The sequence below is a fragment of the Palaemon carinicauda genome, chromosome 3, assembly GCF_036898095.1.
Source record: "Palaemon carinicauda isolate YSFRI2023 chromosome 3, ASM3689809v2, whole genome shotgun sequence".
In the NCBI taxonomy this organism is placed as follows: Eukaryota; Metazoa; Arthropoda; class Malacostraca; order Decapoda; family Palaemonidae; genus Palaemon; species Palaemon carinicauda.
The window spans coordinates 116,682,448-116,695,266 of NC_090727.1; the positions used below are offsets into that span (position 1 = coordinate 116,682,448).

At 38.8% G+C, this 12,819-nt stretch overlaps 1 protein-coding gene across 10 annotated transcripts in view; it reads left to right on the forward strand.

The window, feature by feature from the left end:
* Window positions 1-12,819, forward strand: part of LOC137638420 (uncharacterized) — a 547,169-nt gene that overhangs the window by 248,313 nt on the left and 286,037 nt on the right. For all 10 annotated transcript variants that reach the window (XM_068370479.1, XM_068370478.1, XM_068370475.1 and 7 more), the window contains one exon: window positions 11,276-11,397. In XM_068370479.1, the coding sequence (XP_068226580.1) occupies window positions 11,276-11,397 (122 nt within the window). The remainder of the gene's footprint in view (window positions 1-11,275; window positions 11,398-12,819) is intronic.

Here is a 12,819-nt window from a genome sequence, read left to right on the forward strand (position 1 = left end):
CATTCATCAATGCTTGCATTTGCTATTCTCATTACTATTTCGGCTAGACTAGAAAAGTTTCTCTCTCCAATTACTTCAGATATTGGCATAGGATCGATCCCACACTTTGTTTTCTTTGCTCGATAATTCTGGTGATGTCATCTTGTGTTATGTTGTTAAATCGTATTAATTTTGTCTGTGTGCCTAGTGTATCATTAATCTGATGTTGAGTATTTACAAATGACCTGGTTATATTTTCAATTTTGTTTTTAAAGAATACTAGAAAATTATTTGCTAGTTCCTGGTCAATATATCCATGAGGTAGCTTCTTTTCTTTTACATTTCCCATTATACCATTCAGGAGACGATAAAACTTATTTATGTCTGTTGCTGCTTCGAGGATCTTTCTCTTGTAGTATTCACTTGTTTTCCTTCTTAGTAGGTAGTTATATTGACAAGCAGCAGTTTTATATTCTACCCAAGTACTTTCAGTTTTTAACCTATTCCACTTTCTTTCTTTATGTCTTTTTTCCCTCATTTTTTTACCAAAGTCTCTCCATCAAACCAAGGAGATTAGTCTTTTACTGTTATAGTCTTTTCCATCGGTGGGCACATGGTATCATATTCACTTTAACTCACTTTATTGTAAGTGGTCATGAGACAGTTAGCACACTTAGCAGACGTTGGTCATCATGATCACAGGGAATGTAGATAGCATCGTTTATTTTCTTTGTAACTTCAATAAATACGGTAGGAGAAAAATTTTATATGTCTAAAGATTATTTTCTTTACTAATGCATGTTTCTGTAGAGGTAGACCAAACGTGATAAGTTTGTGTACATTTATCTTTGACTTTTATATCAGATACAATTTTATTCATGTCATCACTTAGAACTAAATCTAACGTATGCCCAGTTAAAGTAGTTGTACAGTCAACATTATTCACTAGTCGATAGGATTCTAGTAACTCATTAAATGCCGAAGCGTCGGGATTTGATGCGTCATCCTTCCAAAAATTGAAGTTTCAACAGATAACTAATTCGTTTTTCTCCATGATAATCATCTTAGAGCACCGAATTCTTCAAAAAAGATACTAGTTTTTGTTCTAGGAGGTTTGTAGATTGTTACAAAGGATATTCTTCTATTTTTTGGCGTAAATTTTATTTCCATATATTCAAAGGTTGTTATACAAATTCTTTTCAACGTTTTGAGATTTGAGTAACTTTTATGAATAAAGAGTCTGACACTCCCACCAGACCTACCTTCTCTCGGTATGTGAAAGAAGGCATGTATGGGGGGAGTCATTTTAATGATCTTTGTCTTGTCCAAGTTATTTAACCATATTTCAGATAATGCTAGCATATCCAAATATTTCTCGTTTATCAATTCTCGAATTTGAACAGTCTTATTACTCACTGATTGTATATTTACGTAGCCACAGTTTATGACATCCCTGGTAACCATGATCAGTATTTTCCGCTAGTCTTTTCAATTCCAAGTCATAAGCTTTGCAGTCTCTAGAATTTACTGTGTGGTCACTTGGTCTGTTTAACTTTGTGCAGTTTATACACTTTGACACTTGCGAATTACACTCCCTGGTGGAGTGTCTCCCTGAACATTTCCCGCAAACTTTATCTTCATTCTTAGACTTGCAATCCTTTTCAAAATGTCCATGCCTCTGACAATGGTAGCAGGTGATTACATGGTACCTATCACGTATGTTATAGATACCCCATTGTAACGAAACTTTGTCCCCATTATCATGAATAGCCCTCCGAACTTCAAGATCACATTTCAGCACATAGTGGGTGGTCCCCCCCGAGGCATTTTTCAGGACTACACTTATCTTATCTTCTATATTTTGGATTTGGTCTAGGCAGCTATTTCTTGAGAATCAAAGCATTTACTACATCATCTTCATCATTGTATACATTGCATATCATTATATTTGGTTTTAGTTTTCCTATTTTTCTTGTTTCAGTGTCAGCCACCAATGTCTGAATTTTGTTTGCCGCCTCATCTCTGATCATATTGTTTGCAAAGTTTACAACAACATTTCCATTCGTAGTTGACCTCGTGTTAAGTATAGGAATGTCCTTAAGTGCTTGTTCAACCTCACATTTTCTTTGAGTAATTTTAGTTGTTGTATTAGTTGATTTAATTATCAACAGATTTTTTTCCTTAACTTTGTCAGCAAATGTCAGTTTACCAGTTTTGGGTCTATCAATGTTTGAAGTGTTGCTGCTCGTTGAGATACTACCACTAGAGAGTTATGAGGTCCTTTGACTGGTCAGACAGTACTACAGTGTATCCTTCTCTCTGGTTACGGTTCTTTCCCTTTGCCTACACATACACCGAATAGTCTGGCCTATTCTTTAGAGATTCTCCTCTATTCTCATACACTTGACAATACTGAGATTACCAAATAATTCTTCTTCACCCAAGGGGTTAACTAGTACACTGTAATTGTTCAGTGACTTCTTTCCTCTTGATAAGGGTAGAAGAGACTCTTTAGCTATGGTAAGCAGCTCTTCTAGGAGAAGGACACTCCAAAATTAAACCATTGTTCTCTATTCTTTGGTAGTACCATAGCCTCTGTACCATGGTCTTCTACCGTCTTGGGTTAGAGTTCTCGTGCTTGAGGGTACACTCAGGCACACTATTCTATCTAATTTCTCTTCCTCTTGTTTGATTAAAGTTTTTATAGTTTATATATGAAATATTTATTTCAATGTTGTTACTGTTCTTAAAATATTCCTAAAATATTTTATTTTTCTTTGTTTCCTTTTCTCACTGGGCTGTTTATCCTGTTGGGGCCCCTGGCCTTATAGCATTGTGCTTTTCCAACTAGGGTTGTATCTTGGCAAATAATAATGATAGTAATAATAATAATAATAATAATAATAATGATAATAATTCCATATTCTTGGCAAGGATTTCAACTTTCTCAGTGAGGTCGGTGTTCTGGGTGGAATTTGCTGCGTCTTTTCGCATCTTGTTCATTCAGGGCCAGATCTCTCACGTTTACATCTTCCTTTAATTTTGATATTACTAAATTTTTTTGTCTGGCTTCACGTACGCAGTGTGGGCATAACCAGTCTAGGTTATTCCGTTCATTCTCACCGATGGCTGTCATTATATGCACACATTTCTTAGGGTGGAGTCCATTACATTCACATACTATCCATTTTTTTCTGTTTTCCCTTCGTGTTATTACATATGAGGCAGACAGTTTACTGTTTCTTATCACTTCGGTTTCTCCATAAGACTAACTAATATCTTTTCAATGATATTCTAAGCGAGAAACACAAAGCTAAGACACGACTCAGGCCTTGTATGACAGAGCTCAACACAACACGTCCACACACTAGCACAGCCAGAATCATCTCTCTTTCTCTCTCTCTCTCTCTCTCTCTCTCTCTCTCTCTCTCTCTCTCTCTCTCTATATATATATATATTATATATATATATATATATATATATATATATATATATATATATATATATATATATATATATATATATATATATATATAATATATACATATAACATACAGAAGAATGTTTTGATATATACTGTACATGTATGAATATTACAAACATTTAACTGCAAGGTGAAATTATTTTGATAGAATCATAACCTATTTGAGGTGAGCCGTAGCCAGGTAGGTCAGTCTATTGCTGGAATTCGTAATAGTTGTCTGATTCTTTCTCTCTCTCTCTCTCTGACCATGAGGACTCGCTAATTTTATTGTATTTATTTGTAATAGAAATAGTGATGTTTTTTCTTCATATATAGTATGAAATTTTGAGTTTCTTGAAACTCTTACTGTAATATAAAGAGATTCAGGTATCCAAAATGTTCTATTACATTATAGACAACTCTGCTCCTAGTTGTTCTGTATAGTAGGGCGAAGGGATCAAAAGCAGTTACAGCTAAATCAAACTGTGAAAGAGGAGGTTGCACAACTTTGACGACTAAAGGGAGGCCATCATGCGAGGAAATAACTCCAAAAAGATGAGAAAAGGCACTCTTGACAAAGAAACAAATGCGTAGGTAAGCTGCGAAAAGTAGAATTAGTTTATCAAGGACGAGTAGTACTATGAAGGGAGAGGATATGTAACGGCTCCTCACCTATCCTCCTCCTTAGATTCCTAGACTCGGTTAAGTCTGTTTGGTGTGCAGATATCTGTGGTTATTTATGGATATGTGCCTGATTATACACGATATCTTAGGATAGTCGTTCTGGGGGTTAGAACCCTGTGATACCTGACGGTAATTCTCTAGTAATATCACTCGCAGAAATATTATATTGTAGGAAGCTGCCTAAAGGAACTTCCATCAGGACGACATGGCTATCCCACCCAAAAATAGATTTTTCCTACGTCAAAATCCGTTTTATTGAAATATGACACTGGATATCTAATATTTATCCATGAAAAGAAAAATCTATAGGAAATTCAAACTTGGTTTACAGACCATTAATTTATATATTTATTCATTTGTGCCCATTACTCAGTGGATGCTCTTTTTGATGGATATAAATTTAACATATTATAGTTGGTGACTGTCAAATTACTGACATGTATTTTAGGGCTAAGTGAGCCATTACCAGCCATTTGTTGGGATATCTCAGCAATCTGACGTGTATCTATGGTCCTTGGCAGAAACTGGGAGTAGAATATTGATGGATGATTGTAGAGCTGCTAGGCTGTTTATGAGTACCAGAATAATTTCCTGGAAGACTAATGCAATGAGCCTTGGAGGTATAAAAGTTTCTGGTGTATGAATGCTAAAAAATAATCTTTTTTGATGAAGAAACTGATGGTATAGTTTCTATCAAGAAAAGCTTTAGCTTGAGGTATTGGTTGGTGTCTAGTGAAAGGCTTTTGTTTTCTGTTGAGCCTATCTTGTAGATATCGTAACTGGATATGGTCTAGAGCAAATAAAAGTTTGTCCAAAAATTGTAGAAGGTAACACTATCAAAATTTCAACTACAGTGGAACCTCTACATATGATTGTCTTTACATACGAATTTTTCAACATCCGAAGTAAAATTCTATCAAATTTGCGTCTCGACACCCGAAGTCTTGCTCCAACATACGACGTAGATCATACGCGTAGAATTTTCTCGAAGAGTCGATCGCAGTTTCTTTTTTACGCCGGTAGACAGCAGCACATCAGAGGGACACCAATCGAGCATCGCCTTGATCAGTCCTCTCATCTCGTGCGCATCGTGTGGTTGTTCTCTATTCGCTCTGTTAATAACAGTGTTTTTTATCTTCCTTTTTTCATGTTTCATTTTTCATTTTATGTATAATCATAGGTCCTAAAAAGCTTAGTTTCAGTTCAGGAATTAGTAGTGGTGAGAAAAGGAAGAAGTCAATGCTTTCATTAGAACTAAAACAAGAAATGATGAAAAAACATGAGCGAGGTGTGCGTGTTAGCGATCTGGCTAAACAATATGTCCGGAATATGTCTATGATCTCGACGATCATAAAACAGAAGGCAGCCATTAAAGCAGTCAAACCATCGAAGGGGATCACCATTATTTCTAAGCGTCGTAGCCCTACTCTGGAAGAGATGGGACGCCTTTTGTTGATCCGGATAAAGGACAAGGAGATTGTTGGCGATACGATCACTGAAACGATCATTTGTGAGAAGGCCAGCGCTATCTATTGTGACTTGAAGGCGGTGGGCTCTGGGGGTGACGCGGGGGAGAATTCAACCGATCCTATGACGGAGGAATTCAAGGCGTCTCGAGGTTGGTTCGAGAAACTTAGGAAACGGACCGGGATTCATTCAGTTGTTCGGCATGGAGAGGCTTCATGTTCGGACACCAAGGCTGCTAATGATTTTGTTAAAAAGTTTGAAAAGATCGTGGAGGAGGAAGGCTACGTAGAGCAGCAGGTTTTCAACTGTGATGAAACCGGTCTGTTTTGGAAAAAGATGCCTAGTCGAACCTACATTACCGCCGAAGAGAAGAAAATGCCTGGATATAAGCCTATGAAGGATCGGTTGACTCTTGCGCTTTGTGCCAACGCCAGCGGGGACTGCAAAATAAAGCCGTTGTTAGTTTACCATTCCGAAAACCCTAGGGCATTTAAAGCACATAGAATTAATAAAGACCTGTTGCATGTTCTATGGCGTTCTAATTCTAAGGCTTGGGTTACTAGGCATATATTTGTGGAATGGGTAAACTTAGTTTTCAGCCCTGCTGTCAAGAAGTACCTTCAGGAGAGGAATTTGCCTTTGAAGTGCTTGCTTTTTTTGGATAATGCACCCGCTCACCCCCCATGACTCGAAGATGATATCATCGACGAATACAAATTTATCAAAGTGTTGTATCTTCCACCGAATACCACCCCTATCCTCCAGCCCATGGACCAGCAAGTTATCTTTAATTTCAAGAAGCTCTACACAAAACACTTATTTAAGCAGTGCTTTAATGTCACGCAAAGCACCAACTTAACTTTGCATGAATTTTGGAGGAGCCATTTTAATATCGTGCACTGCTTAAATATCATAGATCAGGCTTGGGATGGAGTAACTCGTCGGACACTGAATTCAGATTGAAAGAAGCTTTTGCCTGATGCTGTTGCTCCCAGAGATTTCGTAGGTTTTGGCCCCGAGCCTAGACCTGTGCTTGCCGTCGAGGAAGACGCCGAAGAGGTTGTGTCCCTTGGCAAGTCCATGGGTCTGGAGGTCAATGAAGATGACATCACCGAACTCGTCGATGAGCATCATGAAGAGCTCACCACCGAGGAACTCAAGGAGCTGCAAACCATGCAGCATGATGAGTTCCAAGCGCAGTTGAGTGAGTCGGAGGAGATCGAGGAGGTAGGTCACATCTTAGGTTCGGCTGAAATAAAACAGATGCTGGCATATCATCAACACATGGTTGATTTCATCGATAAGCATCACCCACAGAAACTTCAGGTTTGCCGTGTAGTTGCGCAGTTCGATGATGTTTGTTTAACACATTTTAGAAAAATTCTCAAAAGCCGTACCAAGCAACTTTCTCTCGATAGTTTCTTTAAAATATCGACGAAGCGGTCTAGTGATCATGATGAAGAGAAAGAAAGTGAAGCAAAGAAAAGTAAGACCGAATCGAGTGAAAGTGATGCAAATTAAAAATAGAAAAGAAAAAAAAATGTAGAAAAAATATAAAATATAAAAATGAAAAAGAAAATAAGCTAAGTTAGGTTAGAGTTCACGTAGTGTAAGTTAGAGTAAGTTACGGTACGTTATCGCAGTCACCGTCTCTACCTCCTTGCTGATCTTCCGTCTCCTCCTGCGTAGCAATTCCTACACCTGCGCTAGCCTGTCTCTAAGGTAAAGTGTCAATAAAAACCTCTTTTTTATTTATTATTTTTTTATTATTCTTTTTTAGATATTTCTGTATTATTCAATTGTATTAATGTTGTGTGTAATTATGTGTAGCAATTTATTAAGGAGTTATCATGGGTTTTTAGGCTGAGGAACGAATTAAACAAATGACATTGTATTCTTATGGGAATATTTGCTCCAACATACGATCGTTTTAACATACGAAGCAGCTCACGGAACGAATTAAGATCGTATGTAGAGGTATCACTGTAACTACAAATTCATTTTTATTTCTTGGCAATGGGACTAAACTCATGGAGATATTTCCCAACTGAATAATGCTTTGAATTGTAGCTGAAGGTTTCTTGTAGTTGCTGTATTGTGAATTTGGGTAAAACATTTTTTCCTCTTACAGTATGAAAATTAGAGGTAGAGGGTCTGGTTGGTGTTATTTTGTAAGATCTCCTTCTAGTGTTCCAGGAGCCTTAAGAACATATCCGGTATTAACATTGAAATAAAGAAGGGAATAGGGCACATGTAGATAGCCCTGGCAACCACAATTCCCTTGAATGATGAGCAAGTGTTCCATCCATCAACTTCATAGCCGCCGTTGTTGCTGTTGTATTCAGCCTATTCATCACCTCTTTCTCATTGTGTCTAGGAATGAATGTTGCTCTTTCAGATAGGATATGCTTAAATTCTAAAATTCAGAGGATGCGAGCATGTGAGAGGCCTCTTGAAACAAAGTTTTTTTTTTTTAAATCATAGATGATATCAGGATTTGGATATTAATAATAGAGGTACACCCTAAGGATACCACTAGTCTTGTTGTTCCGGCCAAATATTTAGAATTCTTGGAAGTGAATTCTAAGAGTTTAATGGTCATCTTCATGACCCCACTCCCATTAAATTGGGTATTATTAATATCTCTTACAAATCTCATTTGAGTCAGTTGTCAGGAGGATTGATGGTCTTGGCAGAGTTGAAGATATGTTCCTGGCAATTACATCAATTTCAGACAACAGCAATATAGTTTAAGTAAGTGAAGCCCCTAGTCCACTTATAAAAGCATCAAGAAAGTGTCTGGTAGGAAAAAACTGATGGGTATCCTAGAGCTTGTCAAAAATGGGTGTACACTATCTGTCATAAGTTGATAGTGTTGCAGATCAGTCTATAGGTTTCTTTGAAGAAACTTTTACCCAGCTGAAGTATGGGGATCTCTTTCTCATCACTCATAACAAGTATCAATTCTAGATTCATGTCAAATCTCTGTGTGTTGGCAATGGAAATAGTTGTAGATTTCAAAGTTTTTTACAAATTGGTGGTTTCTTAGGTGTACATATATGATTATGAGCTTCAATGCTGAAGGAGGGGAGTGCCTGTTTCAAAGAAGCATAGAGTTGAGTGCATGCAAATATAGGAATCAGCAACTGTAAAGCAAAAGAGTTCTGGCAGGAGAATCAAGAGCAGTGGTAGCAGTCAAATCATGAATACAAATAGCCTAAGTTATAATAAGCTTTGCTTATGTCAATGATAAATTACCTTTATTAGTGAGAAATCTCAAATCATCTGAAGTATTAGGTAAGTCTGGAGACTGAGGTGTGCAATGGGGCCAAATGACTGGTGCCTGATGGACTGATTGGGTTAAATGAGCTAGATACATGAGTCTCAGAATTATTTTGGGCATACAAGTTGAGCCAGGAAAATGGTAAGTTTGGCATGCTTAGCTGCAAAAAAATGAGTCAAATCTTATGAGTAGGAAAGCATTTTTAATAAGGTAGGAGTTAAATGAGTGCTAAACAAGACAGGCAGTATATATCTGTTATATTAGCAGATATAGCATGACCCATTAGTAAGGAAGTAGAGCATTTGCATACGTAAGAACTGAAGGACCTAGTAGCTGAATCAGCCGTAAATGCTATCAAGATCTTGGGTAACTCTAGTAGCAGTTGTAAAAAGCTCAGGGCAGCTATTAGTAGTTAAAGTTACCACAGAAGATCAAGTAACCACTAAATCACTGGGCTACTAGAGTTGAGTGCATGTCAAGCAGCATGGGTACATCTGGAAGAAGGTTTAGGAGACAGCTTTAGGGATCACAAAAGCCAAGTTTTGTGTCACAATTTAAGCTGCTTGAGCGATCATGAGCAGAAGGATCTGCTGGGAATCACAAACATTATAGGTGTGAGAAAACCTTTGTTTTGCTGCCTGAGAATGGATTTTCATGTTTACTAAAAGTGCTTGTCACCAGGGGAGCAAGATTTGTGTGAGACATGATTAAAAAGTTGGGCTGTTCTGTGCTTCTTGAAGGGGAATTTGTGTGACATATACCTTAACAGTTGGGTTGTGCTGTGCTTCTTGAAGGGGAGCAAGATTTGTGTGACATAGCTTAAGAGTTGAGTTGTGCTTTGCTTCTTGAAGGTGAGCAAGATTTGTGTGACACATAATTTAAGAGTTGGGTTTTGCTGTGCTTCTTGAAGGGGAGCAAGATTTGTGTGATACATAACTTAAGAGTTGGGTTGTGCTGTGCCTCTTGAAGGGGAGCAAGATTTGTGTGACACATAACTTAATAGTTGGGTTGTGCTGTGCTATCTTGAAGGGGAGCAAGATTTGTTTGAGACAACTCTAGTAGGGTTGTGCTGTGCTATCTTGAAGGGGAGCAAGGTTTGTGTGACACATAACTTGAAAGTTGGGTTGTGCTTGGCTTCTTGAAGGGGAGCAAGATTTGTGTGACACATAACTTAAGAGTTGGGTTGTGCTTGGCTTCTTTAAGGGGAGCAAGATTTGTGTGACACATAACTTAAGAGCTTAGGTGTGTTGTGCTTCTTGAAGGGGAGCAAGATTTGTTTGAGATATAACTCAAGAGTTGGGCTGTGCTGTGCTTCTTGAAGGGGAGCAAGATTTGTGTGACACACAACTTAGGAGTTGGATTCTGCTGTGCTTCTATAAGGGGAGCAAGATTTGTTTGAGACAACTCAAGAGTTGGGTTGTGCTGTGCCTCTTGACTTCGGAGAGATATGTGTGGGGTAGGTCAAGCACTCATTATATGCAAGGAAGTGAGAATTGAAAGATGTGTGGGACTTGCATCCCACATGGGACACGGGGCTGATGCTTGTAACAGCCTGGGTGCCGGGCAAGGTGACGGAACCGGTGGAAATTTCAGCTTTAGTAGAAAATATAGGCAAGCTATTAAATGAAGGGAGATTTTTTGCTCTATATTGGTGGAGGGTACAGTCTTCAGAGATTGTCCAGACATTTACAGTTTCAAGTTGATTTCCATGGGCTTTTGCAAGCTCTGCTCTAGCTGATGATGATGTAGAGAAAGGAGATAGTAGAACGGTTTTTTGGGGGGTATTAGAACAGCTTTGGTATGCACCGAACCAAGATGGAATGGTATTTAATCACTTAAGTGTCTTCCCACCTTGGTGTGTAACTTCTTGAACTTAACTGTGCTCTCTGTAAAGAATGCTGTAAATCTTTGGAAACACCCTGTGAGTCTTGAAAGGAGACTTAGGAATTTCATGTGATTACGTCACTGTATGATGAAAATTATATTAATCCAGCGTTCATTAATCTTTCATTGTATCTTATTGGAGATCGAGAATAGTATTACAATCAGATTTATTGGATGCTCTTGATATGCCACATAAAGTAACATAGGACTTTTATTATAATACTTAATCTCATCTTAACGAATATTGTTCCATGAGCATCCTGCTAAAATTCTCTATTGATACTGTATGTCAGTACTGCACAAGTATTATTAGCAGGTTTATTGGATGCTCTTCATATACTGTAGTGCATAAAGTAACATATGACTTTTATAATAATACTTAGTTTTTTCTTTGTATAGATACTGTTCGATAAGCATCCTGCAAAAAATATTGTTAATTCTGTATGGAGTCTGTTTCGATATTTATTTAGCTTTTGTTTTTGTCACTCTTACTTAATTTCAATGCTCTTTAACAGGTACAAAATCATCATGGAGAATATAAATGCAACTGGTAGAAGGAATAGGAAATGGGAATACTTTGATCTTATGGGAAAGTTGCTAGAGGACGATCCACAGTTTAAAGTGAACAGTTCATCCGGTAAGATAGATAAGATAGGTATTTTAGATCGTCTATTATATTGCAGATTAACTTGGTGCTGGACCATCAGATAAGACAGACGTGTTATAAATTAAAAATAGAAAACCTGAATTACAGTACATAGACTAAACGTACATTAATATTTTCGTAGGTCTGAATGTTGGAATACTATCCAAATAAGCACATTATGTTAGGTAAATATGTTGAAGAAAGAATTTTGGAAATTTATACTGTACTATATAAATTTGTTCCGACACTAAATGCAAACCCTTCCGCTATTTATAGGGATTATACTTTCGGCAAAGCCGGAAGACTAGCCATAAGACTTTTAGCAAAGAGTAACTACCCTACTGCTAGTTAGGGTGGGTAGGCAACTACCCCACTCGCCCAAACTAGGGTTGCCCCGTCATTTTTGCTTTTGACTCGCCCGAGAACGGACGTTATCGCTCTCCGCTTTCCAGCTCATTTGACTTGCCATTTGTCTAATTCTTTCTTTTTACTTTTTCTTTTTACAGGTGTGCTTGTTTTCTTTTTGTCATCCATCATGCATACTTGTCTTGGACCTGAAAGACGCTCTTGCGGGACCTTCATTTCCTCTGCTGTGACTGGTCTGCCGAAGACAGCATTGTACGCAGAACAACACCTGCAAGGAATGCCTGGAGTGGTCTTCCTTCCAGTGGGGAAGATTTGGGCGGTGGCGCAATAAGTCTTAAGAGAGACTTATTCCGGGACACCCCGATCTCTTCCTGAAGCTCGCCCGATCTGTCTCTTCTGGGGAATGGCTGAACAGGAGTGTTGACCAATTAACACCAGGGCAACCCCGGGGTTCAAGGGACAGTGCTGTTTCCCCAAAAGAAGCAATGCCGTCGCTTCCCCCGAAGAGAACCTTTTCTTATTCTGATTTTGTGGAGGTTTGTCCTTTGCTGGATGTGGCCGGTCTGCCTTCAAAGGAGGTTTTGTTGGAGCTTCTCCAACTGGGTGCCGAGAGGAAATGGACTCCGACTTTTTCAAAGGTAGACATTCCTACACTGTGGAATGTTGATGTCCACGCCCCTGGAATTTCTTGTGACCCAGCCGCCGGTGATGTTCATCCTTCGTCGCCACTGAAGACTACGCTCTTCCTCCTTCTGAGTCAGCTCAGCCTGCAGGGGGGTAGGGGGGGGGCTGTTAGGAAACGTCTGAGGCATGTTGCTGCTTCATCAGTTGGTCACTTCTCTTGCCTGCAAGTGAGGCTCTCCTCTGATGCTTCTCCGTTGCAGAGACCTTGCAGATGTCGTGCCGCCTCTCCTCAGATGTACTACCCTATGAAGCGTGATTCCTCTGCGTAGGACCTTCGCCGTTTCCCTCGCCACCTCACCCTTCTACCCTGTCGAGGGAACGCAGTCCTCGCCGCCTTTCCAGAAGTTCTCTGCCTTCCTTCAT